This window comes from Chiloscyllium plagiosum, chromosome 2, assembly GCF_004010195.1.
Source record: "Chiloscyllium plagiosum isolate BGI_BamShark_2017 chromosome 2, ASM401019v2, whole genome shotgun sequence".
Classification (NCBI taxonomy): Eukaryota; Metazoa; Chordata; class Chondrichthyes; order Orectolobiformes; family Hemiscylliidae; genus Chiloscyllium; species Chiloscyllium plagiosum.
Genome location: NC_057711.1, coordinates 82,104,269 through 82,124,552, shown reverse-complemented (window position 1 = coordinate 82,124,552; position 20,284 = coordinate 82,104,269). Strand labels below are relative to the sequence as shown.

Sequence of the window (20,284 nt, the reverse complement as noted above, 5' to 3'; positions counted from 1 at the left end):
AAAGCTGATTGGGGGCAGATGTTCGCAGGTAAAGGGACGGCTGGAAAATGGGAAGCCTTCAGAAATGAGATAACGAGAATCCAGAGAAAGTATATTCCTGTCAGGGTGAAAGGAAAGACTGGTAGGTATTGGGAATGCTGGATGACTAAAGAAATTGAGGGTTTGATTAAGAAAAAGAAGGAAGCATATGTAAGGTATAGACAGGATAGATCGAGTGAATCCTTAGAAGAGTATAAAGGAAGTAAGAGTATACTTAAGAGGGAAATCAGGAGGGCAAAAAGGGTACAAGAGATAGCGTTGCCAAATAGAACTAAGGAGAATCCAAAGTGTTTTTACAAATACATTAAGGACAAAAGGATAACTAGGGAGAGAATAGGGCCCCTCAAATATCAGCAAGATGGCCTTTGTGTGGAGACGCAGAAAATGGGGGAGATACTAAATGAATATTTTGCATCAGTATTTACTGTGGAAAAGGATATGGAAGATATAGACTGTCGTGAAATAGATTCTGGATCAGTGGTGCTGTAAGAGCACAGCAATTCAGGCAGCATCCGAGGACAGGCTGGTGACATCTTGCAAAATGTCCACATTACAGAGGAGGAAGTGCTGGATGCCTTGAAATGGTTAAAGGTGGATAAATCCCCAGGACCTGATCAGGTGTACCCGAGAATTCTGTGGGAAGCTAGAGAAGTTGATTGCTGGGCCACTTGCTGAGATATTTGTATCATCAATAGTCACAGGTGAGGTGCCGGAAGACTGGAGGTTGGCTAACGTGGTTCCACTGTTTAAGAAGGGTGATGAGGACAAGCCAGGGTACTATAGACCGGTGAGCCTGACGTCAGTGGTGGACAAATTGTTGGAGGGAATCCTGAGTGACAGGATGCACACGTATGTGGAAAGGCAAGGACTGATTAGGAATAGTTAACATGGCTTTATGTGTGGGAAATCATGTCTCACAAACTTGATTGAGTTTTTTGAAGAAGTAACAAAGATGATTGATGAGGACAGAATGGTAGATGTGATCTAAATGGACTTCAGTAAGGCGTATGACAAGGTTCCCCATGGGAGACTGATCAGCAAGGTTGGATCTCATGGAATACAGGGAGTATTAGCCATTTGGATACAGAACTGGCTCAAAGGTAGAAGACATAGGGTGGTGGTGGAGGGTTGTTTTTCACACTGGAGGCCTATGACCAGTGGAGTGCCACAAGGATCGGTGCTGGGTCCTCTACTTTTTGTCACTTACATAAATGATGTGGATGTGAGCATAAGAGGTACAGTTAGTAAATTTGCAGATTACACCAAAATTGGAGGTGTAATGGACCGCTAAGAGGATTACCTCAGATTACAACAGGATCTTGACCAGATGGGCCAATGAGCTGAGAAGTGGCAAATGGAGTTTAATTCAGATAAATGCTAGGTACTGCATTTTGGGAAAGCAAATCTTAGCAGGACTTATACACTTAATGGGAAGGTCCTAGGGATTGTTGCTGAACAAAGAGACCTTGGAGTGCAGGTTCATAGCTCCTTGAAAGTGGAGTCATAGGTAGATAGGATAGTGAAGAAGGCGTTTGGTATGCTTTCCTTTATTGGTCAGAGTATTGAGTACAGGAGTTGGGAGGTCATGTTGCGGCTGTACAGAACATTGGTTAGGCCACTGTTGGAATATTGTGTGCAATTCTGGTTTCCTTCCTATTGGAAAGTGAAACTTGAAAGGGTTCAGAAAAGATTTGCAAGGATGTTGCCAGGGTTGGAGGATTTGAGCTATAGGGAGCGGCTGAACAGGCCGGGGCTGTTTTCCCTGGAGTGTTGGATGTTGAGGGGTGACCTTATAGAGGCATACAAAATTATGAGGGGCATGGATAGGGTAAATAGGCAAAGTATTTTCCCTGGGTTCGGGGAGTCCAGAACTAGAGGGCATAGGTTCAGGGTGAGAGGGGAAATATATAAAAGAGACCTCAGGGGCAACTTTTTCACACAGAAGTAACAAAGATGATTGATGAGGACAGAGTGGTCGATGTGATCTGTATGGACTTAAGTAAGGCATTTGACAAGGTTCCCCATGGGAGACTGATCAACAAGGTTAGATCTCATGGAATACCAGGAGGTGGTATGAGTATGGAATGAGCTGTCAGAGGAAGTGGTGGAGGGAAGTACAATTGCAACATTTAAGAGGCATTTGGATGGGTATATGAATAGCAAGGGTTTGGAGGGATATGGGTTGGGTGCTGGCAGGTGGGACTCGATTGGGTTGGGATATCTGGTTGGCATTGCCGGGTTGGACCAAAGGGTCTGTTTCTATGCTGTACATCTCTATGACTCTGTGTTGCTGGACAAATCTGCACCAGGCTGCCTTAATTTATTAAACTGGTAACCTTGGTTTAAACAGACTGTAGCTGAAAATGTGTTGCTGGAAAAGCGTAGCAGGTCAGGCAGCATCCAAGGAACAGGATAATCGACGTTTCGGGCATAAGCCCTTCTTCAGGAATGATTCCTGAAGAAGGGCTTATGCCCGAAACGTCGATTCTCATGTTCCTTGGATGCTGCCTGACCTGCTGCGCTTTTCCAGCAACACATTTTCAGCTCTGATCTCCAGCATCTGCAGTCCTCACTTTCTCCTTTAAACAGACTGTACTCCTAGTGATTCTTTTTGACCGATCCTGAGACCGAGAGGCCCTGCAAGGGGGGTCTGGATCTTCAGCCTCACTCTGAGGGAGCTGTGGCTTCTTACTTAGCAGGAAGAGATTACTTCTTCATGACAGATGGTGTGCAGATGCTACTGGTGCCTGCAGGAGACAGAGATAATGAGTTGTGAAAAAAGGACAACATGCTTGGACATGGTAAGAACATGCTCACAGTGGTGGTAATTGGTAAACAGCCAACATTTGACAATGAAGTTTATTTAATTCTTGGGACATGGCTATTTTGTTTTGACCATGATTGCTTATAGTCCTCTCCTCTTCAGGCAAGGATTCCCTCCTCATACAAGGTGACATGACAAATGTTAGGTATGGGGAGAAAGTGAGGTCTGCAGATGCTGGAGATCAAAGTTGAAACTTTATTGCTGGAACAGCACAGCAGGTCAGGCAGCATCCAGGGAACAGGAGATTCGACGTTTCGGGCACATTGGCTCTCGTTGCCCTATTTTGGCGACAGGAAGGGACTGAGTAATATTATAGTGGTTGGCACAACTTTCGTGCTGGTACAGGTGGGAGAATGTTGGTGAGTTTCTGAGTAGGAAATGGAGAAATTAGATTACTTACTTACAGTGTGGAAACAGGCCCTTCAGCCCAACAAGTCCACACCGACCCGCCGAAGCACAACCCACCCAGAACCATTCCCCTACATTTACCCCTTCACCTAACACTACGGGCAATTTAGCATGGCCAATTCACCTAACCTGCACATTTTTGGATTGTGGGAGGAAACCGGAGGAAACCTCCCTCATGTGGAGTTCGTCTGTGGTTGAGATGGATAGGAGCAATGGAGGGAAGCAATTGATGAGTGGTAAATCCATGGCAGGAAGTGGTGCAGTGGCAGAGCTAGAAAGAATGTGAGTTAATAGAGGGAAGATGACTTGCAGAAGCTGGAGGGTCTTTAACTTTCTTCTTCTATTGCTGGGCATTCCTTTAGATTGTGAAGACAGTACTGACCAGGGTGGAGACTTTGGACCAAGTCAGCAAGGTCTGGTGTTGTAGTCACCTCTGGCAGTACCAAGGAAACGACACTATCCCGGGGTGCCAACTTGCCCCTGTTGGACGTCTCCGGGGCATTCTTCTAACATTGCAACGGTGAAGGCCAGTTACTGGCTTGCAGCGATTGGCCTGGTGCGCAGCTGCTGAGTGTCTCAGCTGATTTTTGGTCGTTTTCACCGGAAGATATTCGTATTGGGACAGCGTCCAGAAGGAAAGTAATACGACAGAAAGGTCAGGCCAGAACGATGAGCGGAGCGAGAAGGAAAAAGTCATGCCGGATAGCACCCCTAACAATTCAGCGCAGCTGGGTTCTCACCCAACTTGTAATCATCTACAAAGATTCTCTTCAGCAGAAAACAATGGTTGCAATCTGTATCTAATTGACTTGTTTGGGGGAAGGGGTGGGGGGAGGTGGGAATCAATGCGAACAATATTGCATTCAACTGGTAAATAATGCACCATTTTACTTAAATAAATCTCCCGTTGTGGAAATAAAGTAACATTGCAATGATGACAGAAAAATGTCAGAAGTATGTATCTAAATGCAGAAATAACATCGAATGGCAATGTGCAAGCAGACAGTATAGCCGTGTATTCACATGAATCGGAGATGCTGTGTACCATCCTCGGACGGCTCTTTGTTCCTACGACGGCCCGCTCCGCGCGCACCTGCTGCGCGTAACCGCGAGGAGAGCACGGAGCGCTGTGATTGGCTGAGCCTTGACTTCTGGCGCGGCGCGGCGTGCCCGCCCTCGGAGTGGGGAGGAGCTGGATCAATGCATCAGAGAAGCATCATTGAAGCAGGCACCGTGAGCTCCAGCTACCATATACTGTACATCGAACAGGTGTTTGACTTCCAGCCTGTTCTTATCCAGCAACGGAAAGAATACTTTCTGGTTTAAAATTCTATTGTTGGAGTTTCCACCCTGCTGCTTATGTTCTTGCCGTACAAATGTCTACGAAATCTTGAGTGAGCATCTGAGATAGACTCCGCTTGACGCAGTCAGTGTTCTTCTCCATGTGGTAGTGTTTTCTTCATAATACGATACACGCCCAAGGCGTTTTCAGTTCAGTCGGGAGATGTTTGTTTTTGAGGTTGACGGCTTCTATGATTAATTAAGAGAAATTAGAACAGAATGAAAATGCTCCGCTTTCGCAGTTCAAGTATCAAGTCCTTAAGCCAAGAGATCAAATGTACAATCAGACTGCTGGATGACACTGAACTACCCTGTATTATCCAGGTACAGTAATGGGGTTGATAGGTTTAACATTTTAAAATCTAGCCGCAAATAAACTACTTCGAAGATTCTTACATGAATTGAGAGTTTTCTCTTTGAAGCACGAGTATTTATTTGGTTGCTGTCAAAAACCTTTTGTTAATTTTCTTTTGGTAATATTGTTCTAAAATAGATTATAAACTAAAAGTACATGATGCATGTTTATTACCATATTATTGAAATACACGCATAGTTCCCCCGCCCTCGCGTATCGTACTACGAAGTGATAATGACAAAATTATCACAACCATGTTGCCATTGGAATGATAACGATTAATTATAGCTTTTGATTTTCAGTTGATATCTTATGTGATTGGATACATTTACTGATCTGATTCCAGTTGTTGCTCCTTCTGAAAATTTGTTTTTTTTTAAATAAATGGACAAAGTAAATATGTGTTGTATGAACGCACACATGGGTTTCAGTGTATTTATCGTGGATATCCAATTTTTAAAAATTATTTTACACCTCTTGACTTCTGGACGCTGGTAGAGTGGTTAGTTATGAAGAGTTGCGTTCATCTTTGCCTTTGTGCTTTATTTGCAATACGTGAATTTTCTTCCAGCGCACTGATGCATTTGGTGAGTTTAAGATCAATACATTACTCTATACCAGTACCGTGGAATCATAATAATGAAGCTGTTTTCACTTAGGCTAACACCACATTAAATATAGAGGAAAACATTTCAGAAGTGTTTTTTTTTTACATTTCAATAACATTATTTAAAGCATTTAGGTGTATATTTACAATTTTTTATTCAAGATGTGAATTACTGTATTTGGGCAACATTGATGAGTTGATATTATTAGTATTCCATTTTGTAGACAATTGTCCTAACCGAATGAAACAGTTCTACATATTTTGATAAGGATATGTATTTTGAATCCATGCCTGCTAACATATTATATATAATGTCATGTTCATTTATTTGAAGTAATAGCCTAGCTATTGGCAATAACTAACCCTGGAATAATTGATTTATCAAACATCTTATGTCTTGTTGTTGCAAATTAGTTTAATTGTTAGTCAAAGTTCGAGAATGTTTTCTCTAATATGGTTTTTTGGTCAATCATAGCAACCATTGTAGCTACCTTTTATAAATTATATAATTGGTCTTCCAGCGGTAGTATGAATCATTGAATAACTATAGAAGAGGCCCTTCGGTCCATTGAGTCTGCTACAACAAAATGACTCTTGTCTAAATCTACACTCATCCCACTTTCTAGTACTTGTCCCATAACTTTGAATGTTATGACATTTCAAATGCTTATTCAAGTACTCTTTAAGGGTTGTTTCTACCTCAACTACCTTCCCAACAGTGCATTCCAGATTCCCACCATCCTCTGGGTGAAAAGGAATTTCTTCACATCTCCTTTAAACATCCTGCCTTTTACCTTTAAAATTATGACCCCTTGCTATTGACTGTTCAACTAAGGGCAACAGCTGCTTTCCATGCACTCTCTTCATGCCCTCATAATTTTATGCAACTCAATTAGGTCCCCTCTCAACCTTCTGTGCTTTAAGAAAACAATCCAACCTCTCTTCACAGCTAGTGTTCAATTCCAGACAAAACCCTAGTGAATCTCTTCAGTACCCCCTCTAGTTCAATCTCGTTGTTCCTCGAGTCTCATGACCAGAACTGCCAGCAGCACTCCAACTGTGGCACAACCAAAGATTTATAAATCGCCAACATAACCTTCCTGCTCTTATAAATCATGTCATGACTGATATATGCAAGTGTTCCATATGTCTTCAGAACTATGTTATTAATCTGTCTTGCCACCATCAGGGATCTCTGGACAAGCACCCTGAGATCCATTTATTCCTCTGTGCTTCTTAGTGTCCTACCATTTGCTGAGTATTGCCTTATTCCAAATGCATCACCTCACAATTTTCAGGGTTAAATTCCACTCTGTCACCGATCTGTCCATTGGATTAATCCATTTATGTTCTTCCATAATCTAACACCTTCTTCATTGTCAACCATCCAGCCATTCTTTGTCATATCTGCAAACGTAATTACTCACTGCTCACCCAAACAACATTCTCATCTATGTTGTTTATATGTATCACAAACAGTAAGGGATGCAGCACTGACCTCTCTGGTATGCCACTGGACACCAGCCTCCAGTCACACAAACAGCCTTCTACCATCAGCCTTTGTCTCCTACCATTAAGCCAATTTTGCACCCAACTTGCCAAATTACACCAGATCCCATGAGCTTTTAACTTCTTTATCAGTCTCCCATGTGGGACCTTGTTAAAGGCTTTGCTGAAATTCATGCAAATTATATCAACTGCACTAACTTCATCTACAGACCTGGTAATCTTCTCAAAAAATGTTCGAACAAATTAGTTAGGTCTCCCTCTGACAAAGTCATGCTGACTACTCCTAATCAAACCTTGCCTGTCCAACTGGCGATTAATTCTCTCCTTCAGAATTTTCTCCAGTAGTTTCCCTACCACTGATGTAAGATTCACTTGTCTAATTTTCTGGTTTCCTGCTTGAAAAATTGAACCACATTATCTGTTCTCTCGAACTCTGGCACCTTCCCTATGGCCAGAGAGGAATTAAAATTTGGGTCAGAGCTCCTGAAATTTCCTCCCTCATCTCCTACAGCAGCCTGCGATGCAACTCATCCAGACCTGGGGATTTGTTGACTTTTAATCCCATCAAAACCTCCATTACCTCCTCACTCCATATGTCAATGTTCAAGAAGCTCCAGTCTCTTTTCCCAAATTTTGTACATGCATCCTCCTTCTCCCACGTGTAGAAAAATGTAAAGTACTCATTTAATATCCTACCAATGTCATCCAGCTCCACACACAGATGGCCTCCTTTGTTCCTAATGGGCACTCCCCTTAGATTAGATTACTTACAGTGTGGATAACCTTAGTTATCCTCTGGCCCTTGATATGCTTATAGAGTATCTTGTCTTTTTCTCAATCCTACCCACCAGTTTATTTTCATTCTTTCATGGGAAAGTGGGCACTGCTGGCTGGCCAGCATTTATTGCCCATCCCTAGTTGCCCCTGAGAAGCTGCCTTCTTGAACCACTGCAGTCCATGTGGTGTAGGTAGACCCGCAATATCATTAAGGTGGGAATTCCAGGATATTGACTCAGTGACAGCGAAGGGAGAGCAATGTATTTCTGAGTCAGAATGATATGTGGCTTGAATGGGTAATCGCAAGTAATGGTGTTCCCATGTACTGTATCTGCTGCTCTTGTTCGAGATGCAAGTGGTTATGGTTTGGAAGGTGCTATTTAAGGATCTTTGGTGGATTTTTGCAGTGCATCTCATAGACAGTACACACTGCTGCTATTGAGCTTTGGTGGTAGAGGAAGTGAATTTTTGCATCTGTGATCAGTCAAGCAGGTTGCCTTGCCCTAGACTGTGAGAATGTTCTTGAGTGTTGCTGGAGCTGCACTCATCCGGTCAAATGGGGACTATTCCATCAAACTCCTGACTTGTGCTATTTATATACTGGAAAAGCTTTGAGGAGTCAGGAGATGAGTTACTTGTCACAGTATTCCTACCTCTGACCTGCTCTTGTAGCCACTGTATCTACATAATGAGTCCAGTTGAGCTTCTGGTCAATGGTAACCCTCAAGATGTTAATAGTGGGGTGTTTATGGATGGTAACACCACTGAATGTCAAGACCATAAGACCATAAGACATAGGAGTGGAAGTAAGGCCATTCGGCCCATCGAGTCCACTCCGCCATTCAATCATGGCTGATGCGCATTTCAGCTCCACTTACCAGCGTTCTCCCCGTAGCCCTTAATTCCTCTAGACAACAAGAATCTATCAATCTCGGCCTTGAAGACATTTAGCGTCCCGGCTTCCACTGCACTCCGTGGCAATGAATTCCACAGGCCCACCACTCTCTGGCTGAAGAAATGTCTCCGCATTTCTGTTCTGAAATGACCCCCTCTAATTCTAAGGCTGTGTCCACGGGTCCTAGTCTCCTCATCTAACGGAAACAATTTCCTAGCATCCACCTTTTCCAAGCCATGTATTATTTTGTACGTCTCTATTAAGTCTCCCCTTAATCTTCTAAACTCCAACGAATACAATCCCAGTAGTGGTTAGATTGTCTTTTATTGGAAACATATCACATTTACATTGTGTAACTGTTACTTGCCACTTGTCATCCCAAAACTGGGTATTGTCCAAGTCTTGTTGCAGTTGAACATGGGAAACCTCAGTATCTGAGGAATCGTGAATGATATTGAACATTCTGCAGTCATTGGCGAGCATCCCCACTTCTGACCTTGTGATGGGGGGAAGGTCATTGATGAAGCAGCTGAAGATGGTTGGGCCGAGGAGGCTACCCTGAGGAACTTCTGCAAAGATATCTTGGAGCTGAAATGACTGACCTCCAACAACCAGAACCATCTTCCTATGTGACAGAGAGTTTGCCCCCGATTACTGTTGATTCCAGTTTTGTTAAGGCTCCTTGATGCCACACACAGTTAAATGCAGCCTTGATGTCACTGTTGCCTTACCTCTGAATTCAGCTGTTTGAACCAAGACTGTAATGAGATTAGGAGCTGAGTGGCCCTGGCAGATCACAAACTAAGTGTCTGTGAACAGTTTGTTACTGAGAACTTGCTGCTTTGCAGCACTGTGGATGATCCCTTCAACTACTTTACTGATCATTGAGAGTAGAGTGATGCGGCAGTAATTGTCAGGCTGGATTTGTCATTCCTTTCATATGCAGGACATACTTGGGCAATTTTCCACATTGCTGAGTAGATGCCAGTGTTGTAGCTATACTGGATTAGCTTGGCTAGGGGTGCGTCAAGTTCTGGAGCACACGTCTTCAGTACTATTACTGGAATGTTGTCAGGGCTCACAGCATTTGTAGTATCTTGTGCTCTGACCATTTCTTGATGTCACGTGGAGTGAATTAAAGACTGGCAACTGTGATGCTGGAAACCACTGGAGGAGGCCGAGATGGACCATCCACTCAGTACTTCTGCTGGAAGATTGTTGCAAAGACCAATATTTTCTCATGACCCCTCTTTGCTCTAAGGAAATTAACTGGGGTCAATAACTTGTATTCTAATACATGAATGCTAATATCAAAATGATCAAGATTCCATTTCTTAGTATCATTCAGCTGAGAAAACTATTATCTCAACTGGGTTTTGAATTTGGATTCCACTGGGAAGTATTTTCTAATTCTCACTTGGATCTAAGATGGATATGCTTTTCTTAACAGGGCAGAAGTGGGTACTGCAGATGCTGGAGGTTAGAATCAAGATTAGAGTGGTGCTGGAAAAGCACAGCAGGTCAGGCAGCATTTTAGGAGCAGGAAAATTGATGTTTCGGTCCTGTTGTACTTTTCCTGCTTTTCACACAATAACACCACTTGACTGAAGGAAGTATTTTGAAAGATCTGAACTGATAATTTCTTTGCACTACGGAATTTTATTTTCATGCACTCACACCAAATAGCAATTGTATGTAATGACACAATGGGCGAGGAGAGCTATAATGTACTAAAATTACAAGTTTTTCCTTATAATTCATTCTTGGTCTTTGGGGATTGCTGGCAAAGCTAGTGTTTATTACTCACATCTGATTGCTCTGAGAAGATGATGTATCTTCTTGAACCACAGCAGTCCTTTTAACCTTTGTAAGTAGTTTGATACAATGGAGAGGTTTCGTAGGCCATTTCAGAGAACAGTTAGTGTCAGCTTCTTTGTTGTAGAACTAGAGTCACAGGGAGGCTGGACTAAGTAAAGACTGTATATTTCCAACTTTAAAGGACACAGTGAAGTTGTTATGTCTATAACATATACCCAGGAGACAAAGGCATAGTGATATTTTCACTTGACTGTTAATCCAGAGACCCAGGTAATGTTCTGGGGATCTGGGTTCAAATCCCGCCACAGCAGATAGTGGAATTTGAACTCAATAAATGTGACCAGGATGAAATATGGCGATGAAACAGACTACTGATGGGAGGTGGAAGACCTGGAAAATGGAGCACTGAGAACAACCTAGCTCTCAATGCCAGTAAAACCAAGGAACTCATTATTGACTTTTGGCAGTATGTTACTCATGCTCCTCTACACGTAACAGCACAGAGGTGGAATGGGTGCAGAGTGTCACGCTCTTAGGAGTGGTCATCCACAACAAGCTTTCTTGGACTCTTCATGTGGATGCACTGTTTACAAAATCTCAACAACATGTCTTCTTCCTCAGGCAGCTGAGAAAATTTGGCACGATGGCAAATACCCTTGCTAACATTTATAGGTGTGCTATTGAGAGCATTCTGACTGGATATATCACTGCCTGGTATGGCAACTGTACCATTCAAGATCTGAGACGTGGTGAACTTGACCCAGACAATCATAAAGGCCAACCTCCCATCTATAGAATCCATTTACCAGGCCTGCTGTCAAGGAAACGCTGCCAGCATTCTCAAAGTTCTATCCCACCTTGGCAATGTTTTTCTACAATCTCTACCATCGGGGAGAAGGTACAGAAGCCTGAACACATGCACCAGCCGGTTTCGAAACAGTTTCTATCCTAGTGTTGTTAGAATGCTGAATGGACTCACAAACTTTTAACATTCGTCTGTATTTGTGTTTTGGTTTTTGCTACTGTTTACCTATTATTTACTATCTATGCTACTTAACTCTGTGATCTGCCTGCTCGCAAGACAAAGCTTTTCACTGTGCCTCGGTACGCGTGACAATAAATTCAATTCAATTCATTCAGGTATCCATTGCTGATTGTTGGAAAAACCCATCTGGTTTACCTGCCCTTTAGGGAAAGAAACTGCCATTTTTACTTGGTCTGGCCGACATGTGACTTCAGACCCACAGCTATATGGTTGACTCTTAACTGCCCTCTGGGCAATTAGGCAATGGGCAATAAATGCTAGCAAGTCAGTGACGCCGTCATTTCGTGAATGAATAAAAGTAATATAACAGGCACAATACAGATAATGGATATTTGGACCGATTTCAAAACTCTAACAGCATTCAGATTAACTTGTAAATAATTGTTTCATGGATAATGTACTGCATCTGCTTGTATCTCTATCCATTCATACTATTAAAAAATCATAAGCCATATAGACCAAGACGGTTCCATGTTTGTATGCTGTTGGATGTTAAGTTGCCAAATTTCAATTTGGAGGAACTATGGGCGCTACAATTGCCTTTAATTTTTATCAACTAGAGAAACAGAAAAAAATGTTCATGATCAATAGAGTGACTGTGACAGATATTATCAGCTAAATACCATATCAGAATCTAACAGATATTGTCAGAAAGGCTCAACAGGTCTGGCAGAATCTGTGGAGAGAAATCAGAATTAATGTTTTAGGTACAGTAACTCAGAACTGATGTTAGCTAAGAAAAAGTTGTTTTTTGTATTGGAGATAAGGTGGGGAGATGGGGGTAAGGTATACATAATAAGTGGAGATAGAACCTAAAGTGAGAGAAAGACAGTTGGACAGACAAAGGAGTAGATAATGGTCAGGCAAGGTGGAAGAATAGCTAATAATGGGGACTGTTAGTGGTTAACAATGGATAGTGTGATAAAGCAGACCATGTGAGGACTATATCTGGAGTGCAGGGGTTGGGGGTAAGGACATGGGAGAATATCAGAACTGACTGTAATGTTCCCTTCAGTCAAGTAGCCTATTGGTACTTAATGTGCAATCTTACACATTAAAATAACAAGCTTTTTGAGTGACTGCTGACACCCTGAGCACCATCCCAATATCCCATCATAGGCAAAGAGAGAGAGAGAAAATTTGAAAAGGGAAGAAGGTTGCAGGAGGCTGGAATCTGAATTTGTGCTAGTGATTAGAAATGACTTAAGTTGCAATAAACACTGAATGCATTTTTTTTCAACAGTTCGTTATCACTTAAGAAGTGTGAAGCATTTGCGTCAGCGCACCTAACAGTCCTCTTGCAATCTTAATACTATGCAGTAGAAAATTATGATTTCTGGCAGGTTATAGCATTAAGATTAGATTCCCTACAGTGTGGAAACAGGCCCTTCGGCCCAACAAGTCCACACCGACCCACTGAAGAGCAACCCACCCAGACCCATTCCCCTACATTTACCCCTGACTAACCCACCTAACACTACGGGCAATTTAGCATGACCAATTCACCTAACTTGCACATCTTTGGACTGTGGGAGGAAACCGGAGCAGAGAATGCGCAAGCTCCACACAGACAGTTGCCTGAGGTGGGAATTGAACCCAGGTCCCTGGTGCTGTGAGGCAGAAGTGCTAACCATTGAGCCACCGTGCCACCCTGTGTTCCCACAAAATTGGTGACGTGACCCTCCTGTTAGCTGATATTGTGAATGATTATTTTTCCTCAGGTGCTGACCTTTTTCTTTTAAAATTAACCATATACCCTGAGGGTTTTTGTGACACAATGGTAGTGTCTCTACCTCTGAGCCAGGAGGCCTAGGTTCAGGTCCCACCTGCTCCAGAAGTGTGTATTAATATTTCTGAATCGTTGATTAAAAAAATTTAACCATATATTGTACTAAAAAAATCTTTGAACTTACTGTCCTTGCAAACTTCCACTCTATTTCCAACTTCGCTTGCTTCTCAAATCTTTGGAAGTGCTGATGCCTCCCAAATTTTCCCAGAACTCCATGTTTGAATTTCTCCCATCAGGTTCTAGGCCCTGCTACAATACTGAATCTGTTTTTTAATCACACTGGCCTTCTATGTGATTATGATAAAAGTAAACTATCCCTCCTTATGCTTCTCATCAGCTCTGCAGCTAACACATGGTTGACCACACCACAGTTGTTCATCTGGATGGGACTGCTTTCAACTGGTTCTATTCTTATATAATAAAAGTAGATTAGTGTGGATGCCAATATCAAACTGGCTGCATGGTGTGTCCAGCCCCTGGAAAGTGCCTCAACAGAAAATGAGTTGCTGTTCTCTAACTTGTTTTGGGCTTCACTGGAGCACTGCAGCAGGCCTGGGACAGAAATGTAAGCAGGACAGAAGATGATGTATTGAAATGGAGTGCACTTGCAAGTTTGAATTCATTCTTGCAGACTGCTCAGTGATGCAAAGTGGTCAAGCAGTCTGTGTTTAGTCTCCCCAGTGTGGAGGTGACCACATTGTGAGTAGTGGTAGCAGTAGACTAGATTGTAAAAAGTACAATTAAAATGCTACTTTACAAAGAAGGAATGTGTGAGGCCTTGGACTGTGAGGAAGGAAGAGGTAAAGTGTTGCATCTTTTACAATTGCATGGTAAAATGTTGGGATGTGGAATAACATTTTGGGTTAATGGAAGAATAGACCAGGGTGTTGCAGAGGGAACAGCTCCAATAGAATGCTGACAGAGAAGGGGAGTATCTGTTAAGTGGCATTATGCTGGACCTGGTGGAAATGTTAGAAGATCTACATTTGAATGCCAATGCTGCTGATGTGGAAATAGAGGAGTGGGGAATTCTAATCTGGTCCTTGAGGTAGGGGAAGGGATGAGATCAGAAGTGCAATTTATCTTTTTGCCATTGGATGCTATATGTGCTTTCTGATCTTGATCTTCCGATTGCCAGCTAGTAACCATTTTGTTATTGGAGGACTGCTGGTAGGCAAAAGAAGTTGCGGAAAGATGCTTAAAATCTGTTGTGGCATCTCATGGGTAGGATGGCTGTTGTCAATCTCTCTCAGTTTCCCTCCTGGGAACTGAAATCCAGTGTACAATGTTGGCTTCTAACCAGGTAATGTGTCATTTGTCACTCAGTGAAGCTATGACATTTATAGATCCTGCAGAATACAACATGAGTAGCTTAATGTATTTATACAGTGGTATGTTTTTGTTTGCTAATTTAGTTCCCATTCTCTTCCTTGACTACCCCCACCCTCCAGTCCCTCCCCTCCCCAAACCTAGCCATCCCCACTTCTGTTCTGAAGGTGTTGATTCTTTCCTCAGTGAGATACTTGCTGTTTGTTGATATGTTATTCATATCATCTCAAAAGGGTTATAGCAAAGGATAGTTATGACTTAATGAAAGAGTGTTGCGCTCAAAGTTAGTGTCCCTACTTCTGAGCCATGTCGACCAGGGCTTAAGTCCCACCTGCTCCAGATGTGTGTAAAACATCTCTGAACAGGTCGATTAAAGAAAAAAATAGTGACTTAATGGAATAAGGGAACAGATGATGGATAAACTAATTAAGGGTTATTTGGGTACGAATTGGAGAAGTCAGTAAGTGGGACATGAGTTTTCTGGAGTATGGCTAACAGAAATAAAGCTCTCATTTAAAAAGGTGAAGTTAAAGTAGTGTTTTAAATCAACTATTCAGACATATTACAACACAGTTCTGGAGCAGGTGGGACTTGAACCCAAATCTTGTGGCCCAAGGGTAGGACACTACCACTGTACCATGAAAGCCCTCCAGATGTGAACTTAAATACTGTTTAAATATAATTATCTTTTGGTGTATTCATTGAGTGTTGACCAGTTATTTGTGAGCAGCATCTCAATCCAACCAGATTCTGCCTTTTACTGATATGATCATACACTCCTGCCCATTTAATTAGAGCTGCAGCTTGTTAGTTAGAATCTTTTGTTTTACTCCCTAACCTGTGGACAATGAAGTCAAGTTCTACGTCTGTATTGCTGTCCTTGATTACATCAACTAATGCAGCAGTGGCCAAATTTTATATTGGGTTACTTGGTTAATCTGACTTAAATATTCACTGGGCAAATTTATTGAATAACTGGAAAAGTGGAGTATATACCTTTTTTAAGGGAAATTGGCAAAAAATCTTGCAGGATCCAGATAGTATTTCCACCATCTCTGTTAGGCATCATGGACTATACTTCACTTCTCAGTTGAGAGCTTGGGCTAGCCACAATGAACAATGTTTTATTTTTTCCAATTAAAGCAGTAGAAGGAATAGATCTATCTGGAATTGTTCTGCAATTATTTTTCTTCATTACACAGTTTTACCCTAATGTAATACAATGATGGAAATCTTATATTGTGGTAACCCAAGGGACTGCAATAACTGAACCAATAACTGCTGTATTGAAATATATGACAAAAGCCCTGTTTCATTAACAATGATTTGACTGGCTGATTTAAAAATTCAATTAGACTTGATGTATACATTTTATTGTTACAGTAAAGTTCCTATCACTAGCTGGTACTGCATTCAGTCCAACAGTAATCATCTCAGTAGTGTCTTGATTTGGAAAATAAACGCAATTCACATTTGAGTTTTGCTCCTTTGTTGCCGTTGGCATCAAGAAAGTATATGTTGGGTGTTTATGCTTTCATTGGCATTTCTGAATCACACTTTTAAATAAAACTCATTTATTAAAATGTTATGAATACATTTACTCAACAAATTAATGGTTGCCTTTATACTTTCAAGCACTGATTCTAAACTATAATTGGAATTCATACGTTGCCAGTATTTTGAAATGATAACTTCATCCACTCATGCGGTGTCATAGCATTTGAAAATTCCTAAGGGTTATCAGATTGCAAATGGTTTGAAATAAAAATGCTGAGACTTACATAAATCTTTTCAATGAAATTGTTCATGTTTCTGCTTAAAACATTTCATTTTACTTCATTGTGGTTTGAAGCACTGTATATATTTGAATAACATCTAATCTTGTGTGATGGTTTTTTTTTAGCCAAGAAGCTTATTTTTCATATACCTTGTACAAAATTCAATCTGAGTTTCTTAAAGATCAAACCATATTGCAATTATTAATTATTTACTGGTGATCATTATTGTTCATTAGTTTAAATTTACTATGGCAACCTCCACCAATCCTAATGGCAATCTTCAAGCCAATTGACAAGATTAATGTGTATCATGTGATATATCCTGATTAGAGAAAGAAAAACAATTACGTGGCTCAATTTAAACAGGAAAAAATAGTGTCAAAATGGTTAAATGAATATCGGCAAAATAGCCATATTATCACATGGAGAACCATACGATCAGTGAGAAACAGTAATGACCTCCTCAAAAGACAGACAGGGATGCGACCGAAAGGGCACCCTTCTTTGTCCAGTACTTACCAGGAGTGGAGAAACTACGCCATGTTCTTCACAGCCTGCAGCACAATATCAGTGAGAATGAGCACCTCACCAAGACCTTCCCTATGCCTCCACTTCTCACCTTTAAACAACAGCCAAACCTTAAACACACCATCATTCGCAGCAAATTTCCCATCTTTAGGGTAACATCGACCACAACACCACACAACTGTCAGGGCAACCACTGCAAGATGTGTCAGAGTATCGATATGGATACAACCATTACAAGTGGGGACACCACCTACCATGTACGAGGCAGGTTCTCATGTGACTCGGTCAACATTGTCTATCTCATATGCTGCAGGAAAGGATGCCCCGAGGTATGGTACATTGGCGAGATCAAGCAGAAACTGCGAAAATGGATGAATGGAAAACGTGCAACAATTGCCAGACAGGAATGTTCTCTTCCAGTTGGGGAACACTTCAGTGGTCAGGGACATTGGGCCTCGGATCTTCGGATGACTGTCTTTGGGATATGCAACAACGCAGAGTGGCTGAGCAGAGGCTGATAGCCAAGTTCAGTACCCAAGAGGATGGTCTCAACCGGGACCCTGGATTCATGTCACACTACAGGTTTGATCCCACTTCACTATACACTTTCGCATTCTCTCACTCACTCACTCACTCACTCACTCACTCACTCACACTCTCTCTCTCTCTCTCTTTCTCTCTTTCTCTCTCTTTCCTCCCCCCTCCCACATGCATGCACACACATAAGTCTATGGGATGAATTTGCATTTGCAGAATTATAATTGCAGATACATTCTATTTTGTTCAAAAAGCACACAATCTGCATGTAGTCAATGTAAGCAGTCAATCCATGTGACATTTTATAAATTCATACTTTGGAAATAGAACCAGCCTGACTCAAGATTGGGATATACCTGTAGACAGACTCTAACTTCACACCTTTAATGCATTGTCTGAACGGAGATGTCACCTTTTTTTAATAAAACCTTAAGTTATCTCAAGAATGTGACTTGAAAGAAGTTCTGGGATTTACATATTAATTAATTGAAATCTGCAGCCCATTTTAAAAGAGGAAAGACAACAGCAATCTAGGTTTGTTCAGTATATTGTATCAGTTGCATGCATGACACTGTGATCTTCTGCTATAAATTCTATGTCTTATGATCCTGCTCCACAGCTACATGATGAAGGAGCAGTGTTTGGAAAGCTAGTACTCCCAAATAAACCTGTTGGACTATAATCTGGTGTTGTATGATTTTTAACTATATGTTCAGAGAAGTGAAGGAAGATGGTATTTCACAATTCGGGTACCAGGTAGTACTTAAGATTTAAAATAAAATATTTAATTTATAACTTAATTGAGAAACAAACAAATCACAGCCTTTGCCATGTGAATTAATAAATTTCTACAGTATTTAAGTTAGCTCACTGAGCTTGAAGGTTTGTTTTCAGACATTTCATCACCATACTAGGTAACATCATCACCTCCGGTGAAGCGCTGGTGATATGTCCTACCTCTCTATTTATAGGTCTTGGTTTCTTAAGGTGGCTGATGCCATTTCTGGTTCTTTTTTCCAAGGGAAGGTAGATAGGATCTAAAACGACGTGTATATTGATGGAGTTCTGGTTAGACTGCCATGCCTCTAAGAATTCTCATGCATGTCTTTGTTTCACTTGTTCTAGGATGTATGTGTTGTCCCAGTCAAAGTGGTGTCCTTCTTTGTATGTATGTATAGAAACTAGTGATAGTGCGTCTTGTCTTTCCATTTAGATTAGATTAGATTACATTACATTACAATGTGGAAACAGGCCCTTCAGCCCAACAAGTCCACACTGACCCGCCACCCACCCATACCCCTACATTTACCCCTTACCTAACACTACGGGCAATTTTAGCATGGCCAAGTCACCTAACCTGCACATCTTTGGACTGTGGGAGGAAACCGGAGCACCCGGAGGAAACCCACGCAGACACGGGGAGAACGTGCAAACTCCACACAGTCAGTTGCCTGAGGTGGGAATTGAACCCGGGTCTCTGGCGCTGTGAGGCAGTAATGCTAACCACTCTGCCACCGTGCCGCCATCTACCTTCCCTTGAAAAAAAGAACCAGAAATTACATCACCCACCTTAAGAAACCAAGACCTATAAATAGAGAGGTAAGACATACCACCAGCATTTCACCGGAGACTCTCACTGATGATGTTACCTAGTATGGTGACGAAACGTCTGAAAACAAAGTTCAAGATCAGTGAGATAGCTTACATACTTACCATCTACCTGAGCTACAAGCCGCCTTAAAAATCACTATTCTATGGTATTGTCGTCAGATATCAAAAAAGAATGTGTAACTATTGGTCTGCAAAGGAAATATGATTGACTTGCTCTCTTGCTCTCCCCTGCGCGCTCTCACTGTGTTGCCAGTTTTTCACAATCACACTTACTTTGAAACAGTTAAATGGAGCATCGCTTCATAGAATGCAGGTCAGGCACATGTAAAAAGATGCAGACACTTTGGGTTGAATTTACCAGAAACTGGCTGTGTCCATTTCAGGGACTTGCATGGAAGGTTTCTCTCCTTGAACACTACCAAGTTATCTCATACAGTTCTCTGCATCCTACCCCATAACCAGTGCACCATGCCTCCATAGCATCCCACTCATGCTATTGTGCACTCAGCAACAGCGGAAGTACTCACCACTGCCAGGACTTTTCTGGCTCCCTGGTGCTTGTGCCATTCTAAAACTCTGCTGTGCGCCAGGTCAATCGCTGCCAGCTAGAAGTAGCTTTCACGGTACTTGTTGTAGAAGGGAAATGAAAGATATTTTTGAGGGAACTTGGCTGAGACATTGTTGCAAATACAAGCTCACATTCACAAGTATGTTTGCCATTTTACACCATCACTCATCTGATCGACAGTCATTGCAACAGCGCCTATGAGAACCCAGCTACTCAAGTTACCTATTCGTGGAGTCATCTGACTTTAGAACTCTGTCTAAGGGGATGCTACTCTTGCTTTAACACCCAGTGTAGCACAACATTTTCTCATTGTTTAATGTGAGAGCATCATGCACTGGAAAATATTAAATTTTTATTTATAAAAAGCAAAATGAAGAAATGTCAAAGAAAAGCTCCATCTACTTCTGGCAGTAGGGACAAACTGCTCAGCCTTTGATAAACAGCACATTTACAGTCTATGAAGCATCACTGCACCTAGCTCACACCTATTGGAGCCGGGTCTCAATTAAGACTTGTGGCTGGGCCT

The 20,284-nt window shown here is 41.7% G+C and overlaps 1 protein-coding gene across 2 annotated transcripts in view; it reads left to right on the top strand.

Moving 5' to 3' along the window:
• frmd3 (FERM domain containing 3) overlaps window positions 1-20,284 on the top strand; it is a 245,765-nt gene that overhangs the window by 23,016 nt on the left and 202,465 nt on the right. The window contains exon 2 of one of the 2 annotated variants that reach the window (XM_043712851.1): window positions 3,634-4,936. In XM_043712851.1, the coding sequence (XP_043568786.1) occupies window positions 4,832-4,936 (105 nt within the window). In that variant the 5' untranslated portion in view covers window positions 3,634-4,831. Of the gene's footprint in view, window positions 1-3,456; window positions 4,937-20,284 lie in introns of those variants that run through there. The other variant, XM_043712861.1, reaches the window with a different exon arrangement.